This window comes from Odocoileus virginianus, chromosome 4 (assembly GCF_023699985.2).
Source record: "Odocoileus virginianus isolate 20LAN1187 ecotype Illinois chromosome 4, Ovbor_1.2, whole genome shotgun sequence".
Classification (NCBI taxonomy): Eukaryota; Metazoa; Chordata; class Mammalia; order Artiodactyla; family Cervidae; genus Odocoileus; species Odocoileus virginianus.
This window is the reverse complement of record NC_069677.1, coordinates 29,081,651-29,107,306: the sequence shown is the minus strand read 5'-3', so window position 1 is coordinate 29,107,306 and position 25,656 is coordinate 29,081,651. Positions and strand designations below refer to the sequence as shown.

General features: G+C 42.9%; 1 protein-coding gene across 3 annotated transcripts in view; it reads left to right on the top strand.

Annotated features, from left to right (window-relative positions):
• The window catches only part of USP13 (ubiquitin specific peptidase 13), a 129,393-nt gene that overhangs the window by 61,810 nt on the left and 41,927 nt on the right, over positions 1-25,656 (top strand). For all 3 annotated transcript variants that reach the window (XR_011487285.1, XM_070466349.1, XM_070466350.1), the window contains 7 exons: positions 744-838; positions 1,913-2,100; positions 7,719-7,790; positions 8,123-8,216; positions 17,794-17,919; positions 19,592-19,745; positions 21,668-21,842. Coding sequence is in view for 2 of the 3 variants with exons in the window: in XM_070466349.1 (XP_070322450.1) it covers positions 744-838; positions 1,913-2,100; positions 7,719-7,790; positions 8,123-8,216; positions 17,794-17,919; positions 19,592-19,745; positions 21,668-21,842 (904 nt within the window). In the remaining variant the exon portion in view is untranslated. The remainder of the gene's footprint in view (positions 1-743; positions 839-1,912; positions 2,101-7,718; positions 7,791-8,122; positions 8,217-17,793; positions 17,920-19,591; positions 19,746-21,667; positions 21,843-25,656) is intronic.

Genomic DNA, 25,656 nt, shown 5'->3' with positions numbered 1-25,656 from the left:
CGTGGGTTACAGACAAGGCTGTCAACACGCTGATCTCTCAGGTCCTGGGCTGGGTGCAGCCTCCTGAGTTACCCCACTGTACCAGACGCATCATCGTCTTCCATGTGGGCACGGAAGGGGTGCACTGCAGTCTTCAGAGACCCCTCACCGGCTCTCTGAGGTGTGGACACGGGGGAGGAGGGGATGAGGGGGCAGATGGAGGTGGAAGGTCATGTGGTGGTAGCTCCGAGACTGTGGAGGGTTCCATGGGCAGAATTTTGTTTTGTCCTGGACCTCACACCACAGTCCAGCCATTCCTACAGCCCGAGGTCCTGTGTTTTCTCTGTTCTTCACTGGTTCCCCCTGCGGGTGGCAGGCAGTGTTACCGTTTCCTCCCTCCCGCTTCCCTCCTCCTGAACTTATAACCGTGCCACTGGGGTTATAACAGTCAGTGTTACGCATTTGTATTTGTCTAGTTTTAAATTATTTTAGCTTTAGACACTGTCCTCTTGTTTCAGAAATCCTTTATAAAATTACTTTCTGAACTGTCAAAAGAATTGATATATAGATATATTTACAAAAATACCCATTGATTATGTTTATTGTTTATCATCTGTCTTTCCCCCAGTTGAAAACTCAAGAGGTTTTTGTTTGTTCTTTGATGTATCCCAAGCCCAGTGCATAGGAGGAGCTTGGTGGGTGCATGTTGAATATTGAATAACTTGATTGCAAATCTCAGTGATTATTTTCTTTTCACCTTCTAGATGTTTATTCTTTCCAAGAAGAGGAAGCTGTTTTGGACCCTCATTTGGCCAAGCACTTAGCACATTTTGGAATTGACATGCTTCATATGCATGGGGTGAGAAAGGTCTCCTTTTGTGTCTGTTCCCACCTTGCAGGGAAACTGTTTGGTTTATTTATATAATTCCTATCACATACATCTTCCTTTTATAGGTTTTAGGTTTCAATGTTTGCATTTACTTCTCAATTAGCGTTTTCTCTTGGTTATCAGTTTACTTAGAGTTTTATAATTTTATAATGAACATGGCACCTCATCAAGTACCATTTTTCGTTGGAGTTTACCTGCAAAATTTCTGTCTCCTTTGCTGGAGAGTTGCATGAATCATTTTTTGTTCATTAAAGGCAGAAGGTACGGGGAGATGACCTTTAAAATGATTTGTGACCAACACCACTTTAATTAATTTCAGGAAGGGAAGGAGAGCTTCTTGAGGGGGTGTGGAAAGAATAAACCAATAGATTATTTATTGTTGATGGAAACTCTATGCCTCGTTTTATATTGTGTTTTCAGGCTGGTGTTGTGACTGTAATATTTGACCCTATGAGGAGTTGGTTAAATGTGCACGTTTTGCTTTAGCCCAGGCCATCTCCCTTTCCTCATGTTCTCCTCCTCACTCCTCTCTCTCACTTGTGTCACTTTGTCACTTTTTAATTTATTTTCTCTGCTCTTCTTTAAACCTCCCTCCTATGTTGAGCTTCCCTTGAGCCCCATGGTTTTATTTCACTTTCCTCTCCAACTGTCTTGCTTTTTGTCTGCTGTGTTGTGTTGTATCTGCCTTCTATTTTTTTTTTATTCCTGTTTCTTTTCTTCCTCCTCTGATCCTCTTTCCCCTTAGTCTTTGTCTCTTTTACTGTTAAATCTTTTAAATGCGGTCATTTATTAAATTATGGAAAGCTATACCTAACATAAAACTTACTATTTTAACAGTTTTTAAGCATACAGTTCTGCGGCATAAAGTCCATTTGCCTTGTGCACCCGTCACCATCTCAGTCACTTTTAATGAGGTTGTTTATTTCTCTGTTTCATTGAGGGGAAAGGCAAAAACATCTACTGCTGTTAGAAGTAATTCGTGGGATGTGATCTTGAAATGAGAGTCACCGTCAAAGTTGTATTTCTTCACTGATCTTGCCCCAGACAGAGAATGGGCTCCAGGACAACGACATCAAGCCACGGGTCAGCGAGTGGGAGGTGATCCAGGAGACGGGGACGAAGCTGAAGCCCATGTACGGCCCAGGGTACACAGGGCTCAAGAACCTGGGCAACAGCTGCTATCTCAGCTCCGTGATGCAGGCCATCTTCAGCATCCCAGAGTTCCAGAGAGCGTAAGTGTCCCGTGCAGACCTGGGCATACAGACTGCCCCGCGTCTCCTGTGCCTGCTCAGGCAGTGTGTACCAGGGAGATCCTTCCTTACCCACAGTGGGACATCTCACTGTATTTGTGCTGTGACTTCCCGCATGAAGGCGGTTGAGAACCCTTGAAAGTGTTATGGGGATCGGATGAGATAAGGAGGTTTGTAAACTGAAAAACCTCCTACAGGGATTTATCATATTAATAATGGCTTCTGTTTTTAAACCTGCAACCTCTATACTGAAAATACAATAATCGTTAAATCTTCATAGCAAACCTGCTGCATCTTTCCCTATAGATGAGGTAGGAGAGGTTCACTGATCTGTATGGGCAATGGTGAGTGAGTGGAGTTTCTTAGAGAATTTAGATTTTTTGCTACTTAAAATGTGGTTTGTAGATGGTGCTGGTCCTTGGACTGCTGAATATGGATGTATAATGGGATAGGTATGGAAATTGAGAATGAGCATTGAGAAATTGCAGTAATTTGACTTTGTCATTTTTTATAAGTGGCATTTCATTTTTCAAATACAGCTGACCCTTGAACAACATGAGTATGAACTGCACAGGTCCACTTATATGTGGATTTTTTTTAGTAAATACATATTACAGTACTTTTGGGTTGACCAAAATGTTCATTCGGGTTTTTCTAAACCATCTTATGGAAAAACCCGAATGAACTTTTTGCAAACCCAATACATGATCTGCTGTTGGTTGAAACCATGGTTGTGAAGGAACTGTGAATTCAAAGGATTGACCATAAAGTTACACATGGAATTCCAATTGTGCAGAAGGTTGGTGCCTCTAACTCTCGTGTTGTTCGGGGGTGAACTACAATTTATTTTTATTGTATTTTTAAGGAGCTCATCTATATGATTTGAAATCAACAAACAAGCTGGCCCTTCACCATAGGTAACTGGGAGGCACTGATTTAAGGCAGCTCCTAACTATGCCTGTACAGGCTGCCTGCTTTCTCCCTCGCCGAGGGAGGGACAAGGGCTGTGTCTCTGGGCGTTGTCTTCCTTAAACTGTGCTTAGCACAGGCAGCCACAGAGACCCGCAGCTGTAGGTCATGGGCAGCTGCTAAGTTTAGGAAATAATCTGTAGTGTTTCCCAGAGCAGGTAGGTTTTGACCTTGGTCCAAGTACGGAAGAGGACACACGTGTGCTAAGACAAACTGATGGACAGACAACACACTAGGGACAGCACAGAGCGATTTTTGTACCCACATGGAGTTGAACGCTAATGATTTTAACGGTGGTTGTGTGCTCAGTTGAGTTCAACTCGGCGACCCCATGGACTGTAGCCCACCAGGTTCCTCTATCCATGGAGTTCTCCAGGCAAGAATACTGCAATGGGTTGCCATTTCCTCACCCAGGGGATCTTCCTGACCCAGGGACTGAACCCACATCTTCTATGTCTCTGGCATTGCAGGTGGATTCTTTACCATTGAACCATCAGGGAAGAAGTCCTTAATGGTGGTTATTAAAAGTATATCAAGTATTCTTTTCCTTCCTCTCTTGATTCTTAAAATCTTACCTCTTCTTATTGTTTCTGGCTTTAGAAATTTATGGTCAATTGTCCATGTCAGGTTTTCATTTTTTCATCCAGCCAATGAAGAGTGGGTGCTGCTCTGCTCAGCAGGGCGCTGAGTGTGGGGGCTTCAGTGGTAAATAAGACCTGCTGCCCAGCCCTACTTGGGGAAATAGACCTTAAATAAATGTAGACCGTCCCTGATTTAAGATGATTCAACTTAAACTTGATGATGGTGCAAAAGTTCTACGTATTCAGTAGAAACTGTACTTTGAATTTTGCATTTTGCTTTTGGCTAGTTTTCCTGGGCTAGTGACAGGTGGTACGTACTCTCTTGTGATGCTGGGCAGGCAGCAGCCACAGCTCCTGGTCAGGTACACGACCCTGAGGGTAAACAACCATCACAACCATTTGGTACCCAGATAGCCTTTCTGTTCTGCACTTTCAGTACAGTATTCAGTAAGCTGCAGTAGATAATCAACACTTTATTATCAAGTTAGGCGTTAAGTGATTAGATGATTTAGCCAACAGTGGGTGTTCTGAGCACGTTTAAGGTAAGCTAGGTTAAGCTTCAGTGTTTGGTAGGTTAGGTATTATGAATGCATTTTTTTTTTGTATTTTAAAATAAAAATTTTATTTTATTTTAAAAAATGAATGTCCATAATACCCTAAAATTTGAGAATTATTGAAAAAGTTCTATTGGAATACAGTTGATTTACAATGTTGTATTAGTTACAGGTGTATCGCAAAGTGAATCAGTTATACATATATCCACTTTTTTTTTTTTTAATGGCCATATAGGCCGTTACAGAGTATTGAGTTCCCTGTAAGTGCATTTTCATTTTATATAATCAATTTATGATAGGTTTATTGGAATGTAACCCCATCCTTTGTTGAGGAGTATCTCTAATTGTAAGAACAACTGCATGATTTTGAATATGGTATACTCCGTGAAGAAAAAGGAAAGGAGGTGGTCAGGGAGGATTTCTTTGAAGAAAGAACACACAGAGGGATACTCACTTTGACTGCTGTGTAGGAGGAGTGGAGACAGGGTTTTGGAGAAAAGGAGGAGCAAGTTTGAAGCTCTGAGATGGGAAAGTCTTTTCAAACGTATGCATTGTGCATCATATGATTTTTATAAATTCTTACCCATGTCTCATACTTGTATTATCATTTGATTTGGGAATAATGTAGCTTCATCTTATCTGTCTTATGTGCCAAGACTTTTTTTTAAACTATTGAAGAAAAATTCTTATGGTAGGTGTTGTATAATTATTATTTCTTTTAAACTCGAATGAAAGAAACTTGTATTCTTTTGTCACAAAGCCAAACAACATTTTTTAGTGCTTTACTGTCTACGGTTTTTGAAAGTATTTTCTACACATCAAAGTTTGATAAATAATCTTCCTGAATTTTTCTTCAGTGAAAAAAACGTACCTCAAGTCAGTATTTCGGATTTAAGAGTTGAATCTCTTACCTAGTCTTGTTTCAAGTGTTTTAGAATTTCGTAGTATCTAATATCTTATATTTGATTTCCTAAACATTTGTTGTATATATTAGAACATGAGCAACTTACTATTCTTACTTGTCCTCAGTCTTTTGGTTCTTCTACAAATATCACTGGGTTGAAATGCTTGCTCTTCAAACTCTTTTTTCCCAGCAGGGCTAACTCAGTGGAGCGGTCTCTCCATTTTGTAAGTAGAAAGAGTGACTCAGAGTGAGATTAAATGACTTACACACAACCACAGTGTAATTCGGGAACATCAGCTGGACTCCTTGACACCCTGTGTGCCACTTGAACCTAGTTTACATTTCAAAATAGTTCTGATGAACAAATCTAAATAAACTGGTGTTCCAATTGAATGACAACAAGGGTGGATTTTTAGATAGCAAACGTGTTTTTTGTTTTGAAAACCACTAGATTACAAATTGAAGATATAAGTACTTTAAAAATTATCCAACATTACTGCTGTCTTTTAATTTTATTGTAAAAGAAGATAGTCCTAATTAATGAGAAAAAGAATATAAATTTGTAGCAAAATGGACTTTTCTGAAATCAAAGATTTATCCCTTTAAACTTTATTCTTCTCCATCAACCTTGACAGAAAGCCTAAGCTTTTCACTAATGTTTATCTTACCAGTTTTTTTTTGGTCTTGTTAGGTTTTGAAGTATGATAAAGACCGGATTTTAAGATAGCTAATATTGATAATGTATATCAAGTTGTATATTAAGAATTCTCTCTTACACTGAATATAGTTTGGTTCCAAAGTTTGGTTTATGTATTGTTGGTTTTTGGTCCTTTGAAAATTTCTAGATGGAATTATTGTCCTAGTGATGTAACCAGAAGCCATTTGAATGGGACTTTTCAAGAGATGTGGTGCTCTGTTAATTTTGATGTTGGTATATAACCTGGGACACAAATTCTGAGTTTGTTGCCAGCAGTTGCCTAGAAGTTTCTAGTAGCTGAAGGATCTAATTAGAGGTTATTACTAATTACAGTGTATTATGGTTCTATGCCAAGGCTTTACTGCAATAATGCCTGTTCTCTTGGGTTATTTAGTAGTCAGTTATGGAAATTGGTTATATGATTATGATATGAATATATTCATTCAGCAAATATTTATTGAGTGCCTTTTACATGTTAGATGTGGTTCTAGTGGTAGAGATGCAATAATTTAGATAAAGACTGTGCCTTCATGGAGATTATATTCTAGTATGTAATCTCTAGAAAGATAATAAACAAGAACATAAATTGTATACTTCCAAATAGTGATACATGCTGGGAAGAAAGTTAGCCAGGGTGAGGTGTAGGGAACTTGAAAGGGTAGGGAGATGAGGAGGTGGCTTTTAATCAGACTTGCAAAACAACAATGATCTTTAGAGAGTGTTCCAGGAAAGAGACAGCAGGATGGCACGACTCTGAAGCAGGAGTGAGCTTGGTATGCCCTGGGCGGCAAGAAGGGGAAGTAACTGGGGTGTTGTGGGGTGGGAGAGAGGGGTGGGAATGAGGTCAGAGAAGCAGGCAGGGCAGGTGCAGGAAGGGGCAGGAACAGAGATCTGTTTCTGGATTCTTCTTTCTAAAACTTCCAGGCTCAGAGAATCTAAGTTTCAAGAGGGGAAGGTAAAGAGCGCAAAGCAGGGACTGTGAGATAGGAAATGAACCTAAGAAGTGAAAGGAATGATTGTGAGTTGAGATGAGAGATGGATGGTTACAGTTAGATTGCTATGTCAGGTAAACTGGTCAGAAAGAGGGTTTGTGGATGGGGCAGGTACAGCCAGCAGCATGGTTCCGGGCATGACTTGGGAGCCAGGCTGCCTGGGTCCACTCTGAGCTTCATCACTCCCTCCTGGGTGGTTTTGGAAGCTACCTAATGAATTTGCATCTTGATTTCTCATCTCTCAAAGTGGGTGATGACAATAATCCCTTCCTCATATGGTTGTAAATGAAGACTTAATCAGGCAGTATAGGAAACTCTCCAGAAATGGTCGTTGTTACTGCTGTCATTCATTTTGACATGACCAGAACAATTCCTTACCTTACCTTTCAGTTTTGAGAAGGTAGCTGCGATGGCCTAAGCCAGTGGTGCTTGACTCTGGCTGCATGTTAGAATCACTGGGGAACTTGTAAAAGATTCCAAATCTGAGGGGATTTTAACTCATACCTGGGGTTAAGGCCTATTGATGGAAGCGTAAACATTTTCAACTTCAGTGTGTGTGCGTGCCCAGTTGTGTCTGACTCTCGTGACCCCATGGACTGTAGCCTGCCAAGCTCCTCTGTCCATGGGATTTCCCAGGCAAGAATACTGGAGTGGGTTGCCATTTTCCTCCTCCAGGGGATCTTCCCAACCCGGGGATTGAACCTGGATTCTTTCACCACTCAGTCACCTGGGAAAGTCCTAGAAGGAGGTCCATGAATGTGTCTGCAGAGGTAGGAATTCAGGGAAAAATTCTGATTTCGTTTTAGACAGAAAGGCAAGAAAGTCTTAATTAGGATGATGGCTTATTTTGGTTCTGTTCATCTCTCAATTCCTATGTTTTTACTGTTGCTTCTCATTTTCTAGGTATGTAGGAAATCTTCCAAGAATATTTGACTACTCTCCTTTAGATCCAACGCAAGATTTCAACACACAGATGTAAGTGACCTGCTCTAAAATAGTGTTCATAGTGGTCGTCTCTGGGTTGCAGAATTAAAGATGATTCTTTTCTTTACTGTCTGTATTATTTAAAAGTATTCTAAAATAAGCATGTGTTGCTTTTATAAAAAGGAAGAAATTACTAAAATTATAAAGTACTGAGAATTTGAAAATGGAATCAGTTTCAAGCAGAATGAAGTAAGTTATTTGTGAGTAATTGAGATACAGTGTTTCACTAAAAGCAGCTGTAGTCACTGAAATTTGTAGATAATTTTGGCTTCTCTGAGGGGAAACAACAGTGACCTTTTTGTCTGTTTCTCCCTCTTGTCCAGGACTAAGTTAGGACATGGCCTTCTCTCAGGCCAGTATTCAAAACCTCCCGTGAAGTCTGAGCTCATTGAACAGGTGATGAAGGAGGAGCACAAGGTATGTGTCTGGGTGTCTGCCACGTTGATTCAGAGGAAAGAAGGACCTCCCTAGTGAGAAGGTGGATTACCTATGATTTGGTGAATGGTGGCTGTAAATTTAGTGAGCTGTCAACATAACTCTTTCATTTCAGGATCTAGGGTGTCTGTCTGCTCTTAAAAGTTGTGATAGGGAATGGCCGCAAAGTTGTGGTTTCTAGTGACATTTACTTCATGGATAACATGTGATTGCCATAATTCTGGTCTTTAGAAATAATATTCTTCATAACATAGGGCTGGAATGGAAGGAATAAACGTATAAAAAAATAAACATTTTTCTCCCTTGTTATCCTGGTCTTGGCACTTCTAGTATTTGTCTTATCCTAAGCCACAGCTTTGTTTCCCAGGGTTTCTTAAGAGGCTGGTTGTTAAAACACAACACACATATTCCTATCCCCCACCCCCACCTCCTAGCAGAGGATTCTGAATTTCTGGGGAGGGCTGGGCAGTCCTCATTTTTGGTAAGCTGCCGGGGGTTTGAAAGCATACTTTGGTATATAAGAAACTCAGTTGGCCATTCAGTCACTATTAATTGGCTGACTGGAAGATGCGCGTCATCTCCTAATTATCAGACTCACATTTCCCTGTGTCTGCAGTCTGGGCTACTGACCCCTCCCTGGGCTGTTCTGTTAACGCCACTCCAGAGGGCGCCCCTTGCAGCCTGGCCTTTCGGGGTGGTGCGGTGGCTTTGGAATTGTGCAGGGCACAGCTTGCCCAGCTGTACTGGGGGTCTTGGTTCCCACAGCTGCAGATACCCTGAGTGGAATGCGGGCCCCGCTTCCCCACCCCGCTGCTCTGCCTCCAGGCTACCTTGTCTTGACTGAGTGGGCAGGTTCTCTCAGTTCTGTTTCTCAAGTGTGTGACCTCTGTGCTCCCACCTTACATCAATCATCCTTGACTAATGCCTGCAGACTGAGAGCAAGAAGTGAAAGTGAATAGTTCTTTTTCAGAGTGAAGCCAATTAGTTGGGGAAGTAGAGCAAACAGGAGAAGAGAGATTAGGAAGGGAAAATATAGAGGCAGTGTTTGGGGGTGGGGAGAGGGAATTAGGTTGGGTGGAGAGGGATGTAGGCATTTTGGGGCTCAGACCACGAGATCAGAGTATTGTGGGGCAGGCCGTCTTCTGTTGCCCTGTTACCCAGCCTTGTAGCAAGGAGTCCCTTATCCACCTGAGGCTGGAAGAGCCTTCCTTGATTGGAATGGAGTTGAAGTGGTTCGGGTGTAGGGCTGGGGCGTCAGGTTATCCAGGCTTCTTCTACTTCTGGGCTCCTGTGTAACTTTGAAGAGGTGGTGGTGAAAAAACTTGGTCCAAAGTGTTGTTTATTTATTTATGCTGTGCTGGGTCTTCCTTGCTGTTTGAGGGCTTTCTCCAGTTATGTCGAGCCGGAGGTACTCTTCAGTGCACGGGCTCCTCATTGACGGCATGCTCTTGCTGCGGAGCATGGGCTCTAGGCATGCAGACTTCACTAGTTGCGCCTTCTGGGCTCTAGAGCATGGGTCAGTAGGAGTGGCGCATGGGTTAGTTGCCCTGAAGCATGTGGGATCTTCCCTGACCAGGGATCAAACCCATGTCCCCTGCATTGGCAGGCGAATCCTTAACTATTGAGCCATCAGGAAAGTCCCCCAAATGATCACATGAAACTCCAATACTTTGGCCATCTCATGCGAAGAGCTGACTCATTGGAAAAGACCCTGATGCTGGGAGGGATTGGGGCAGGAGGAGAAGGGGACGACAGAGGATGAGATGGCTGGACATCACCCGACTCGATGGGCATGAGTTTGAGTAGACTCCGGGGGTTTGTGATAGACAGAGAGGCCTGGCGTGCTGCGATTCATGGGGTCGCAAAGAGTCAGACACGACTGAGCAACTGAACTGAACTGAACTGATTCTGGGTTTTCATCCAGGCTGTCACTTCTTGGTGCAGAGTCCATCCTTCATGGTGGAGGAGACGGAGGCTTGGTTGGGCCTCGGGGGCCTGGCTTCCTCTCCTGACTCTGCGAAGATCTGGAGACGAGGGTGGGGGGCAAGTCCTGTGACCTTTCAATCTCAGCCCTCAAATGGCAGATTGGTCTCGCTGGTGGCTGTGAATATTGCAAGTGTGAAGGGGCCTCTTTCTAATATAAATAAAGTCTGTGTACATTACAGGACTGTTGTGTTTTTGGAATCTTTTCATTTGAGAAAATGTAAAATGAAAACTGACCAATTTAGCAATGTTTGAAAGGAAAATTTACTTTTGTTAATGTCACAATATCCTTTTGTGATACTAGAGAAAAGTAAATAGTTCTTATATAAGGCATATTCGTTATTTAGTCTGTGAACAGCTGGGAACCCTCGTCTCCTCCTCACCTCGGATTAGTGTGGGAGTTATGTGATCTCCAGGGGTCTGAGGCTTGCAGGCAGGAACCGCTGTCCTGTCTGGCTCAGGCTGTGCAACCTGGCAGCCCTTGGGCCATGTCTGTCCTGCAGGTGTGTTTTGCTGGGCCCTCCCACAGAATCTGAATTTCCAGTTTCTCTTAAACATTCAGAACCTCTGGTGGTCCCAGGCCCCTGAGAGCAGTTGGCTGGAGCTGAGTAGCAGCCCTCCCATCACACAGGACACGCAGTCCGCAGCTGGCTCCAGTCCCTTTGTGGTTTTTGACCTGACTGGTACACTGGGTATTTGGATGTGACCCTTGGTCTAGATGATTTATAAAGTTCTTCCCCTCACCATCACCCGCACCCGTGAGGTGCCAGGATAAATAGGGTCCCTTTGACATTCAGAATGAGCTTGAATTGACCTCATGATTTTCTTTGTGGCCCCAGAGGTATCACTTTCAAGCTATTACTTGAACAGACAAATAATTCATTGTAAGAATTCCACTGTTCTTGACAGTGGAGGGAATTACTTTCTGAGGCGTCAAGAATTTTCACTGGCAATTGGTTTCAGAGCAACCAATTTGGAAGAGCCTTTCTTTTTCCAGGTCTCAGGAGTCCTGTGGTCAGGAGGTCTTGTCTCTGGTCTCCGCTATTTGTCTCTTGTCTTGTAGAGGAGCCTGAAATATGCTCCAAGAGAGGAAGGAAGATGTGCTGAAACAGAAGCTGGATGACGAGAGGAATGTGTGCCGCACAGAGAGCCATGAGGCAGGAGTGCCTTTTTCAGGGCCTCCACTACCAGTGATACCAGTGACTAGCCCAGGCCCTGCTGTGTGTTCCCTGATGCAGAAATGGATGCACAGTATCCTTGCCTACAGTTACAAAGTCAGGGAGTGGAGAGCTGGAGTTTACACCAGAGAGTCCGGTCCTGAGTCTGTGCAGTTTTGACAGAGTCTCTCCACTGTCCTGCTTCTCTGACAGTTGTTCCAATACTCATTTCAGGCTCCCAGGGCCTCTGTGTGTGGATGCTGCAGATGGGTGATAAAGGGGCTGGGTAGATTTTGCAGAGTTACCAGGTAGCCCAGTAACTTGGACTATTCACACCTTGGGTCATTTCTAAAATATATACTTCATTGCTCTGCTACAGACCAAGGTGAAATCGAGTTTTTATAGATCCATGCTTAATACGCATTTCATCTACAAAAAGATTTGCAGTGTTTGGGGGGGGCACTGCCATTTCTATATAAATTTGTTGAATTGATTTTTAAAATTAAATTGCATCTATAGTAGATAAAACCTGCCCACTATGAAAGTAGTTTTTCTTCTCCAAAAAATGTATTCCAAATCTTTATGCATTTTAAGACAGTGCTTTCACACATTTTAATACAGATTATAATTTATTTTTTCTTCTGAAGATAGCACATTATTGACAATTCTGTATTCCAAACAGTTTCTTAAGCGGCAGTTATTTTAATTTCCCGTTCTAATTAATCCCTGACACAAAATTGCTGGCCTCAGTTTTTGATCAACATGAGATAACCAAGGTTCTGCTTCCAGGTTATGTATTTATAGCTGCAAACATAAGAACTTTATTTTCACTAACCTCCATTTTCCTACTTTGGGCAAATGTAACATTTCTAACTCACCTTTTAAATTATGAAAAATAGTTTGGGGGAATAACTTCTGTTCCTTTAGCCTAGGAGATTTGGGGAGTTTGGACATGAGTTAGGAATTACTGGTCCAAGGTTTATGATTTAAGGTTAAAAATTTGAATCAACAGATAATATACTCCTGTGTATTGGGGGCAGGCTGAGATGTATGTATTTTTTTTTTTTTTCATCCTGGTGATCTTATAGTGCAAGTATCTCTACAAGCGTTGTTCTAAGTTGATACAAAGCCTTAGTCTTTCTCCTTGTTTGTTAATTAAAGCATTAAGCCCAGACGAATATGAGTGGGCAGTGACTGCCTTCTTGGTGCCGTGTTAAACAGAAAGCTCTGTGTAAGCATTTAGGAAAGATTCTGAACACTGTAGTCCTCTCTCTAATTTTAGCTGATCTGTTTTCCAATTGCTGATGGAGAAAGTAAGTACAGTATCCTATAAATATGACAGGGTCCTTAGGTGGTTGCTATTTTGGAGATGGTCTGGAGCTCTCTCTTGTAAAGTTAGCTGTCAGGACAAGCCATTGCTTCTGGTGTCCAAGGGTCAGCTTACAGAAAGCGTGTGAGCTTCCTAAAAGCCTCATTCTTGGTCAGTGTTGGTCTCTCTCATCTTGTTTGGTGATGGGCGCATAGGGGACACTCAGGTGATGGTACTGGCCCAGTGCCTGCTAGGAAACATGGTATTTCTTTGATTCCTTTTATTTATTTTGGCTGCACCATACAGCTTATAGAATCTTAGTTTCCTGACCAGGGATTGAACCCAGGCCAAAGGAGTGAAAGCACTGGGTCTTCACCACTGGACCACCAGGAGATTCCCTCTGGTTCTTTTTTTAAAGTTAAAAAAATAAAAAACAACATTTATTTTTAATTGAAGGATAACTGCTTTACAGTGTCATGTTGATTTCTGCCAAATGTCAACACCTGGGGTTCTTATTTAGGCTTTTTGGTTTCTTTTAGGTGACCGCTTTATTCTGGAACCTGATCTTTTAAAAGAATTATTTAAATTTGCAAATAATACACAGACATAGAGCGCATAGTATAATGAATCTCCACGTGCCATCACCAATCTGGTTTCATTGATTCCCCCTGTACTCAATTTTCCCCCTCCTTCCTCATTCCCTTCCCCTCCTTTCCCTGCAGAAATTGAATACAAAATCTAAACACCATCCTTTTTACCTGTAAATATTCAGTATGCACCTGTAACTAGAATACTTTTTTTTGAAAAAAGCAATATGTTGAAAGTCGATTAAGGTATTAGAAACACACTAGCAAAATGTATCAAAATGTGTCATCCAGTACCCAGCCAATATCCGTATTTTCCCCTGCACTGTCAAAGCCACTATCAACCCGGAGTATTCATTAGAAGGACTGGTGCTGAAGCTCCAGTACCTGATGTGATGGGCCGACTCATTGGTAAAGACCCTGATGCTAGGAAAGATTGAAGGCAGGAGGAGAAAGGGACAACAGAAGACGAGATGGTTGTATGGCATGAGTTTGAGCAAGCTCCAGGAGGTGGTGAAGGACAGGGAAGCCTGGTGTGCTGTATTCCATGGGGTCGCAGAGTTGGACACGCCTGAGCGACTGAACAACAGTGACATCAAAGACAGCTTCTCAGAGTCCTCCTCTTTTTGCAAGACTGATCTGTTGAAGGAGCTGAATCATTTGCCCCAGGATTGCTCTAAGGATTGCTTCCTTAAGGTTTTGTTCAGTTTGTGTTTCTTATAAGCTGGAAGTTAGATGTGGAAGTTTAATTAGATTCAGGCTCAACATTTTTATAGCCTGACTTTCTATTATATGGACATAATGTGAACATAGTAATAGTTGATCATGGGAATTAGTGAAACCTCCCCTCAAAAATCAGAGGTAGAATAGTTGAGGACCATGGGTGAGGACAGAGAGGCTAGCCATGGTTTGGCATATAAGTGTTGGGTGGCTGAGTTTGAGATAAATCAGACCATCTGTGAAAGCTGGGAGCTGGTCTGCAGTGGGGCAGAGACAACATGTCTCCAGTTAGGAAGTTTTTTAATGACTTCTCGGTGATCATCACTTCTCAAACTATAACTTGTCTGCTGCACCAGGGATTAGGCCAGGTCAGTTGAGGGCAAAAAGGAACTGAAATGGGCACCGAGAGGGAAGAGGCATGGAGGGGAGTGAATGAGGCTGGGCCAAAGCCGGAGTGTGGGGCTGAGCCTCTGGAGTTTTCTCCATGGTCTCTGTTGGAACTTCTCCCAGCTCTACGACCATACGGTGGCATAGAGCAGCAGCCAACTCTTCAGTTTACTTTCAGCAAGTTGGTAAACTTTCCCAAGCAGCTGCTTTGATGGGGACTGGCAGCCAAGCACAGCTTGTAAGAGGTAACAGCAGCAAGCAGTGAGTTTGTGCATATGTGAACGCCTAAACCCAAGTTCACAGCATGAACAGACATATTCCAGGTGGTGCCTCTGCACTGCCCAGATGGAGCCGTCGTTGCTGGCCTGGCCTGGGAGGTTGACCTCAGAGGTCGATTTGAAGAGGGCTTACCCAGAATCCAGACACACTGTCTTCTCAGCAGTGGGTAAGAGAGACTTCAGACATCAGAGGTGAGAACTAGGCATATGTGGTTCTTGCAAGAAACAGTGTTAGGACACGAGAGAGAAAGACAGATGGATAAAAAGAGATAGCGAGACAGATTGACTTTCCTAGTTGTGTGATCCTGGGTCAGTTACTTAACTCCTCTCTAACTCAGTTTCCTCATTTGTCAAATGTAGAAAATAATAATAATAGTCACCTCGTGAGGTTGAGTAATTTAACTAAAGATGGACATATAAAGTGCTCAGAACTGTGCCTGCCACCTCTTAAATGTTCATCCTCATACCTAGAATAGTGTCTGACATTTTGTAACACTTGTAAATTCCTACTGAATGAATGACTAAATGTTAGTATGCAAATATAAGGCATTATTTGCATGCATGTGTTGGCTGATACTATATAGATACATGTCAGCATTATGAGTGAAGAAAGTTACAACTTTTACATGCCTTTCAGGAGATGTATGTGTGGGTAGTTAAATGGATCATCAGGTATAAATTGGTCTTCACCGATGCTGAAGGCACATCTGCAGCCTTGTGTGTGTGTGTAGGCTGATCATTTATACACAGGTTCCAAGTTCTCAGATGCTCAAATGCTGCCTCTTTGGGGAGTTCTTCTCCCAGAGCTGCCAACACTGCTTTAGGTTGTCTGCAGTGTTCCTAATATTTGTTATAGATATGTGTTGAATCTCACCCCCGCCCCCACCTGTTGTCCGTCAGCTCTTGGAGAGGAATCCCCAACATGTTCTACATGAAGTAGGTGGCCAGTAAATACTAGATGCCCAGATCAGATATATTTTGAGCAAGACAGAATTCTCCTGAGTTTTATTAGAAACATCGCTTAGAACATGTGTGCCTTGAAGAGACTTCATATGTAGAGCTGCCTTGTGGCTGCTGGGAGAGAGAGTTCTTGGAGTTTTGCCATCACTTTTTGCATCTGACTGTGTGATTGTGCACCCCTGCCTTGGCCTGTGGACCCTAGGCCTGGACCCTGGTGTCTAGGAGATCTCATAGAGGTGTGAGACAAGGCCTTCGCCTGCCAAATGTTGCAGTCAGGCTGAGGAGACAGGCTAGAGCGGGCTGAATGTTAAAGCACAAGGCTTGATGTTGTGCTCAGTACCCCGTGATGGCCCAGATAGCAAGTTCCCTGTATTTCTGAGGAGGGGATGGTGGCTTGGAGGCTGCACACGTAGAGGTTTTGAGACGTGGGTGCACCTTTGCATGGAGCACAGGGATCACTTCTGCTTGATTGGCGAGGTGAGGTTTGTCTCACTGAGACCTAAAGTGTGCTGTGGCTATGACTCCAGTTTTGCCGCCAGGAGTGGGGAATTGGGATCAGAACCCAGTTCTGGCTCTTTGCTGGCTGCATGGTCATCTGGTCATAAGACCACTTCAGTTGACAGACTTGGTGGCACTTCTCTGCAGCCTCAGTTTCCCTGGCTGTAAAGTGGGGATAATGGTGGCACCTGCTTTGTAGGGTTTTGCTACTTCGTAGGGTTTTACACAAGGAGACGTGCTGCACCATTATTAGAGGCTGAACGTGGAGAGGACTCAGGAAACAGCTTTATCCTTAACGATGATGTGGATTCCCACCCTGCCTCTTTAGAGTATCTCAGGCCGAGTGCCTGGGTTTCCAGCAGATTGCTGTTCACTCAGTTGTGTCTGACTCTTTGACACCCCATAGACTGCAGCACGCCAGGCTTCTCTGTCCTTCACCATCTCCAAGAGTTTGCTCAAACTCATGTACATTGAGTTGGTGATGCTATCCAACCATCTCATCCTCTGTTGTCCCCTTCTCCTTCTGTCTTTGTTCCTTCCAGTGAATATTCAGGGTTGATTTCCTTTAGAATTGACTGGTTTGATCTCCTTGCAGTCCAAGAGACTCTCAAGAGTCTTCTCCAATACCACAGCTCAAGAGCAAATTACTGGCATTAAAAAGCCCATTTCACATCAAAGCCAGTTTAAGGCTTCTCCCACTACCAATCTCAGGTGCCTTGGTATCGGCTTGGTCTAGTGTTTTTCCATCCTTGCTCCACCTCTTTCCCTCCTCAGGCTACTCCAGGGTCAAGGGTCAAGGGTTGGGGAGATTGGAGTTGAGGCAGAGCCTTCCCCTGAGCAGAGTGTGTTTGCTCCGTCTTGGCTGCGTGAGTCTGTGGTCATGGTTGGCCTTTTGTGGGTACACATCAGTGGTTGTTTTAGAGATGTGCTTGTCCTCTCAGAGACCCCTGCAAGGACCTTTTACCTGATGCCCTCTCCCGGTGACTTCTCTGAGCCCTATCCCAGCTCCTCGGCAGGTCGCCCTCCCATTGTCTTAGGCAGCGTCCTCTCTGGAGGAGCTCAGCTGCCTTCTGAGCGGTCCCTTAGCCCCCCGGGGAAGTTCACACATCCAGAGTTCACAGCCAAAGTTGTCCCAGCTCTTCCCATCCTGGCAGCTTCAGGCAGCCTCCTTTGGCTTCTCCAGGTGAGGGGCGGGCTCCCAGGAATGCCCTGTGGTCCAGAAACAGCCCTGGGCTGGCCCCTGAGCAGTACTTTGCCTGGGGCTGGGAACCGTTTCCTTTCCTTTCTCTCTTATTCCTTCCTGGTGGTGGGGAAGGGATGCTGCTGGGCTCACCTGTCCTCTAACTTCCATCAGAGGACTACCTCCCACGCCCCAGTGCATCCCTAACCTTTTCTGAAATGGGTTGTCGCAGACCAGTTTGGCCACTATGGAGCAAGTCCTATGAGGACAGAAATTGGGGTGTTTATCGCACCTGTTAGTTTTGAGTCAACAGAAGAGCCCCATCCCATCCCCACATCAGTTTCACAGCACAGTGCCTGGTACACAGTCAACGTCCAGCGTGTCCTAGTCACTGTCACTGTTTAGCTAACGTGGGCTTCCGTATTCTTATCTGAAATCCTGGCTACTGGTAATCTCCGCTCTGCTTCCCACTTGTGAGTTTTGGTTTTATTTTTATATTTTAGCCTCAACAGAATGGGATCTCCCCACGCATGTTTAAGGCCTTTGTGAGCAAGAGCCACCCGGAATTCTCCTCCAACAGACAGCAGGATGCCCAGGAGTTTTTCCTGCACCTGGTGAATCTAGTAGAGGTAAGTCAGCCTTTAGAACTGCTTGAAAGGGTTGTTAGAAGTGGGTCCAGCCCTCGCGTGCAGTCCTACCCGTGTGGCCAGAATGCTGCCACCCCCCCAACCTCTCCCTGTCTGGGCTCCTTTTAGAGTTGGCGTCTTTGGGGCTTTCTCTGTTTGGCCAGCTTGATGTAATTGCTCCTCATGCTCGGCTTTCTCAGCCTTCTTGGGTCTCCTTGTTCTCCTCCTAATTTGAATGTGTTCTAGGAGTGTTTATCCATTTGTTTCATTCCCTGTTTTTGTTTTTTGTCTCTGTGACAAGCTCCTTCAGAGTCCAGTGTGATATTTGGTGTCCTCCTGTCCTTTGTCCTCTGAGATGCTCACTCTGGGCTCAGAGCAGAATCAAATCACATTAAATGCTGTGGTTCTTAAAGGCCACTGAGAATTTATGATTAAAGGCTTTTTTTCCCCCCTCTTAAAAAAATAACTACTTTTTTCCTGATGATTAGTGTGTTATTTGTGGAAACAGAGGCACAGAAGAGAAAATCAAAACCTCCCATGCTACCTGCTCCCCTAAACAAGCAGTGCTAACATTCTGGTGTCTGACTCCCTACCTCCACCCCCAGTCATTTTCCAGGTGCAGTTCATTCTCTGCTTGCTGGTTTGTGCGCAGTGTTTTCCACTTAACCTGTTCTGAACATTTTGCCATGTCATTATATACTCAAATATAGCCTACTTTCTTTTTTATTTGTGTATAATTTACATTAGTACATTTATAGATTCATATCATACATGGCTTAATTTTTTAATCTAAACAAATTTTAAAAAATATTTTTTAAATAAAAATTTGTTTAAATTAAAAAAACTTTAAATTTTTAAAAATTTACTTTTTAATAATTTTTAAGCTTTTTATTTTATATTGAGGTATAGCCAGTTAACAGTGTTGTGATAGTTTCAGTAAACAGCAAAGGGACTCAGCCATCCATATTCATGTATCCATTCTCCCAAACTCCCCTCCTATCCTGTCTACCATGTAACATTGAGAAGAGTTCCATGTGCTGTATAATAGGTCCTTGTTGGTTATCCATTTTAAATATAGCAGTGTGTACCTGTCCATCTCAAACAACCTAACTATACGTGGCTTAATTTTTCCAGGGCAGCCCTTGCTTTTTTTTCCCTCCTTTCTCTTTACTTGGCCTTTCATATCTCCTTTCTTCTAATTCTGTCTAGGTCAGTCCCTCTGCCATGACTTTTGATGGCTGAATACTATTTGTTTACGTGATGAACTATAATTTATTTAACCAGTCTCCCATTTTTGGGCTTTAGGTAACTACCAGTCTTTTGCTTTAAAGTACTCTGAACTGGCACGCCCAGAGGGAATGTTTAGTAACATCAGATCTTTTCACCAGATTTATATTTGATTCTGTGCTAATTTTTATACATGGGTGGCTCCGACAGCAAAGAATCTGCCTACAATGCAGGAGACCCAGGTTCGATCCCTGGGTCAGGAAGATCCCCTGGAGAAGGGAATGGCAACCCACTCCAGCATTCTTGCCTGGGAAATCCCATGGACAGAGGAGCCTGGCGGGCTACAGTCCATGGGGTTGCAAAGAGTTGGACATGACTAAAACAACGTAGCATGTGTGTCCCATGAAAGTAATACAAGTTTACTGACTTGATATAATCTCATTTTCAGAGGAACCGCATTGGCTCAGAAAACCCAAGTGATGTTTTTCGGTTTTTGGTGGAAGAGCGGATTCAGTGCTGTCAGACCCGAAAAGTCCGCTACACAGAGAGAGTGGACTACCTGATGCAGTTACCTGTGGCCATGGAGGCGGCAACCAACAAAGGTAATGGCCCAAAGCGGGAAGTGAGCAGGGCACTTCTTCACACGTGAAGACCCTCGAGTAAGAGATGATGCGGTTTAGTTACTGCAGAGCTGTGTCTGGAGTAGACCTGGAGGGTGTCTGCTCTGCGTGTCTCTTCTCATCGATTCCACAGTCCCCATGTGGCTTTCTTTAGAGGTTTTCATGGAGCTGGTTATGGAGGGAACCTACTTCAGGGCCTAGAAGTTTCAACAACAGGTTGGTTTAGAGTCAGTTTCATTTGGAGGAAATTATTTGTAGTTTAACATTATCACTTACAATTTGTGCTGTAAAGTCTGAGGGAAGTGGTCAGAACTACATTTTTTGATATGAGCTATTCAAGCAGAGGTCTCTTAGAAAGAATCCATCTTTGGCATCTGAGCAAGGTACCTGTTGTGGGTGATAAAGTGTGGCTGGGCTCTCTGTGAGGCAGAAGCCCCTTAGAAAGGCCTCTGGACCTTGGAAGCAGGAAGAAGGCAGATACCCAGGTGGAGGGAGTGATGCTCAGGGGAAATTTCCTTCAATAAGTCTGATCTGGTTCTTTTCAGACAAAATAGATAAATGATATTTCTTAGAACTAGTATCTTAGAAGCAGAAAAAGGAGAAATATCTGCTTGATTGCTTATCTCCTGTGAACTGGTCATCTTCGTAAAGTTCAAACATTCCATGGGTGGCTTTTTTATTCTCTTTTTGCAGGGGTGGTGGGTAGTCACTTTATTGTGTTAATTGGAAAATGATTTTAAGATGAAACACTTTCCATTTTCTATAAACTTCTGCAGCTTTTGGCTAGTTTTAAAATTCTTATTCATTACACAAAGTAGCAATGGGGTGGGGATCTCTGGTTTGTTTCCTTTTTAGCATGAGGCCTAATTGCTTTCTCTTGCCTATCATGGTGGATGCTGGCTAACATATTCTACTCAGTCCTGTGATCCTCTCTAAACTCACTGTTTATAATTTATGACTGGTAGCTATTTTTTTTTTCCAGAAAGGAGATTTGTAATTTAGTGTCAGGAAATTGATAGCTGGAAACATGTAATGTTAGCATCCTAGGCAGAAGTTCATCCTGAATCGCTGGTGGACTGGGGAATGAACTGTAAGAACATATCCAGATGTGTTTAAGAAAACACAAAGATACATCAGTGGTATCTAAAAACTGATAGAAGCGATTTTTGGTAACACAGAAGGAATTCCTGGAAAGGTCCATTTGAAATATATAGAATTTTGACTTAGAGGTGGTTTCCAAGAGCAGATCTGCTGACCCTTGGGAAGCTTACAGTGTACTCACTTTTTTTTCCCTGGGTGTTCAATCATTTGAGCAGGGATAGTGAGAAAGCCTCCTGGGTTGGCCGCTCTGCTTTCTGCAGTGTCAGATAACCCCACATGAAGTTGTCTTGGTGGTGCTGGGTCGGATTGCAGGTCTGGTGCCTTGGGTGACTCTGTTCATCCTGCTCCTTGGCCCGCGCTCTCCATGACCTCTCATCATGGTCAAGGGCCAGGAAGAGGTGAGCCCTCAGGTTTCTCTCCGCATGAAATTCTCTGGTGTGGAGACCTTGTGATTAGAGGGTGGTTTGGGGTCAAACCAGTCTTGACCTCTGAATAAATGAAAGCCCAGGCTCGTGCATCACTTATAGCACATGTGTAGTCTGAACCTCTCACCTGTACCGCAATTCACAGTTCCCTCCTGTCAGCCTCAAAGAGGAACAGGCAAAAAATGAATGGCTTGATGCAGCCTGGCATTGCCACTCTAAACGCACTTTCAGCAGGCTCCTCTGGCTCTGTGGAGGGCAGCAAATAAGCAGTCCTAACCCCAGCCCAGAATTCTTCAAGGAAGGCTGTTCATTGTTCAAGGGGCTCTTTCCTTTCAAGAAAATAAATGACTGCAAAATCATGTTTGCTCTTCTACACAGATGAACTGATCGCCTATGAACTAACGAGAAGGGAAGCAGAATCAAACAGAAGACCCCTTCCCGAGCTGGTTCGTGCCAAGATCCCATTCAGTGCCTGCCTGCAGGCCTTTTCTGAACCAGAAAATGTTGATGATTTCTGGAGCAGCGCCCTGCAAGCAAAGTCTGCGGGTGTGAAGTAAGTGTGTATATGTGTGTGCTTGTGTGGTGGCAGTGGGATGAGAAGGGGGCCTTGAGAGGTGGGGACCAGTGGGAAGGGCAAGGGGTGCCACTCTACAGGTCTGTGGATGCTTGCTCATGTGTGGCCAGATGGGATTATGATTTACACAACCCTAGTTGTCATAGACCTTGCTTGTATGAGGTCTGTCCAGTGAAACAGGCTGGTTGCAATCTGTATCACGTGTAAGGGAGAGAATGCCTTTCTTTTTTTTTTCTTTACTGAGCAGGTATAGCCAAGAACTCTTGTGCCCCATGGCAAGATGATATTAATGAAGAAATTAGAAAACTACTTATGACAGTCTTCAGTATTTAAACTCCACTGTGATAGATTCTGATTCCACAGTTAAAGATTTGACTTAGAACTTGGCGACTCTGTTCCTGCCTGGAGATGAGGGGTCTCAGGGCATCTCAAAGGGGACCTCAGGGCTCCTGGACTTTGTTCCAATGAGCTGCTCAGACATGGTCAGGAGAAGTTCTGTTTCTATATTGTGATCCTTCTTGTCAGGTCCATACATTTTTTTTTTTCTCCACTTGAAACAGTTGATTTTATACAGTTAAGTCCTTGCCTGCATACTTTATGCAGTTGGATAAAGAGAACTTACAATGGCATAAAAAGAGGGGAGGTCTAGAAGTTAGTCTCTGGAACTCATTACTTTTTGATATTCTTCAGGCATTTTTTCTGGGCTCAGCCTGAGCTCTAGGTGACATGAAAGGCAGGGAAGGATGGATGAGCTACTGCTGGCTGTTGTTTCCCACAACCACAAGTCGCAGTCAAACCTGAATCGCTTATTCTCTGTGACAGTCATTCCTCAGGATTCCTCTGTTTCAGATGACTGACTTCATGTGTTAAAAATGGGAAAACAAAAAGAATGTTTCAAAAGCTTTAAAGAAAAAACCACATTTTCTTAACAATAATTTCTTTTAGAAAGTTTTTTCACATCCAGAGGAGATTAATAATAGTTCAGTTATCAGTTATCCATTGTGGAGTAAGTTTTCACCTGAGGACTGCTCAGTTTTGGGGAGTGTGTATGTGTATGTATGTGTGTGCTTGTGTGTGTATGTCCTTGCAGATAAGAGTTGGTGAGCTGGCGTGTTAAATGTTCGTGATTCACTTCATTACAACTTGGGCACATCTTTGAGCAGTTAGAAAGCTACATGTTTTATTAGTGGTGAAAGCAGTTTTTTTCTCTCAACTTTGTTGACTTATAATTCACATAACATTTTGTGAGTTTAAGGTGTACTGTCTGATTTAAAAAAATTTTTTTTTCTTCTTTATTATTGACAGTAGGCTGAAGATTCCACAAACATTTGTCCTTTTCTCTTTGCACTTTAATTCTGACTCTGTATGGGAGGTGGAAGTGATCAGAGGCCTGGTGGCCTAGAAAGTCCAGCATCAGGTGTGCGTTGCAGAAAAGGTCTTCACTGGCCAGTCTGCCTGGTCCCCCTTTTCTGCTCTTCAGAGTCTTACAATACAGGGTGTGACCTACTCTCTAGGCCTGCGAGGAAGGCATCTTCTCATCACTAGGAAAAGGAGAATCTTTGAAGTGGAGCTGGGAAGCGTTAGCCTTCCACAGACAGTCTCTGACCCCTGGGCTGGTGGTCAGGAGATATGGATTCTTCTCGTGTGTCCACTTTCCAGCTTGTGCTGTAACCTGGGGCAAAGTTAGCAACCAGTTCCTTCTTACATCTGAGTGGAGGAATGATGGGTGCTGACCCACAAAATACTTAGTTGTAGGCAGGGGGGTTTCTACCTTCTCTAATCCTTAGCAGTAGCTATTGAACGTGTTTCTTCTTTTTCTCTTTTACATGCACACGTATGTATGTATGTCTACATACATCTTTTGGTTTAACACATATGAAAGAAAGTTATTATTGGATGTATTGCAATTGTTGGTAATTGAAAACTGGTCTTGTGGGAAAGGAAAAAGCAGTATTCTAGGGTAATAAAGCAACTACCATTATGGCACATTTATCAGTATTATTCCATGTTATATGCTAAGTGAATCCCATCAAATGTTGCTTAATCCCTCTAGTGCTGCTGTGACATAGGCACTTTAGTCTCCCCATTTTACAGATGAGGAAGTAAAGGAAGTATTAATAATGGCTACTAAGTGACAGACTTGGAATTCATTCATTTGAAGTTTAAACTCTTAACCCTTGTGTTAGACCCAGAGCCCAAAAGGCCACGAAGAGACAAAAGATGTCCTCTTGGTAGATCTTGGGTCAGTATGGACCAGACATAAAGATCCTTCCCTTTTTGGTCCTGGACAGACAGTGACTGGGAAGAATATGTGTTTGGAAATTTTATTCACCCAGCAAATATTATTGCCCACCTAGTGTATCTTGGGCTGAATGAGATGGAGTTCCTCCCCTCAAGGAGCTCACCGATTAAAGGTTGATAGGGACAGATTTCATCTTAACCTTTATCATTCATGAGCAGAAAGGCACGGTTTGGGGCTCAGAGCGTGGGCTTTAGATGGACTGGCAGCGCTTGAATTCTCAGTGTAGAACTTACTGGTATGTGACCTTGGCCAAGTGACCTCACCTCCATAAACTGCAGTTTCCTTATATGTAAACTGGGGATAATAATAGAACTTTATAGGGTTGAGGTGAGGATCAAGCATAAAATGCTTTGCATAGTGCCTGGTGGAGTAAATATACACTGTAATTGTTACTGCATTACTCTTATCTTTTTTTACCTTGGATTATACAGTTTGTGTTGATTAATTATGTTTTAAATTATGATTTGGTTAATTAGGTGGTTGATTAACTATGTTTTCAAAGTATTTAATGGAAATGATGGAATTTTTTTAGTCACCAGGTTTTCAATAAATAGTGTTAATAATTTCAGGGAGAGAGACTGTTTATATATCAATATATTTTTCTTAATATGGCTTTCATAATGTTTTTGCCTGAATTTGTAACCAGTGAACAATTGATGCATTTTAAATAAGGTAATAGGTTGTTGATAGACAATGCCAGACTGTTGTCAGGCACTGTTCTAAGCTCTTTAGTCCTAACTCAGTTCCTGTAACAGTTCTTTGAGGTGAATTTACTCAGTGTCTATCTAGACCTTTTTGGATGATTTATATTTCAGTGGACTTTATTAAGTATATAACTTTTCAAGAAAAATTTGAATTCCAGGAATTAATTTTAGGAATAGAAGAGTAACTGGTGCATGATTTATAACCTTATCAGATTTAACAACAAACTTGATGTCCCAAACCTGAAATTAATGAATGCCAAGTGTTAGTTTTGAGGCCGACTTGAACATATTTATATTAAGCAGTTACTGAATGTGTGATTCAAGTTGAGACCCTATATACAAAAATGAATAAGGAATGTTTAACCAACAGGAAAAATACAATGTGGGCGTCATCTCACCTGCTTTCTGGTACTCTTAAGTTGATAGCTACCCACAACAAAGTGATGTGTTAAATTATCAGCCTTGAGTTCCTTCTGCTGCCATGCCACTCCATGGTATATTACCAGTTGATTCCTCACCCAGATGCTGATCACAGAGCAACTTCAGGAATCTTTGGGATCCTGAACCACAGTCTGGAAATCATTGATGACTTTTGGTTGATTTCATTGTTATATTGAAATATTCCAGATTTTAAATTTACATGGCTAGAAGAAGGGGTCAGAGAGGTGACACTTTCATAGTTGTTGAAAATATCAGATGGTGTTTCTTGGTTTTTGGTGAAATTGAGGACTTGGCTATATTTAAGAATGATATTAATACTGCTTCTCAGAAGATAGGAGAACCTAAT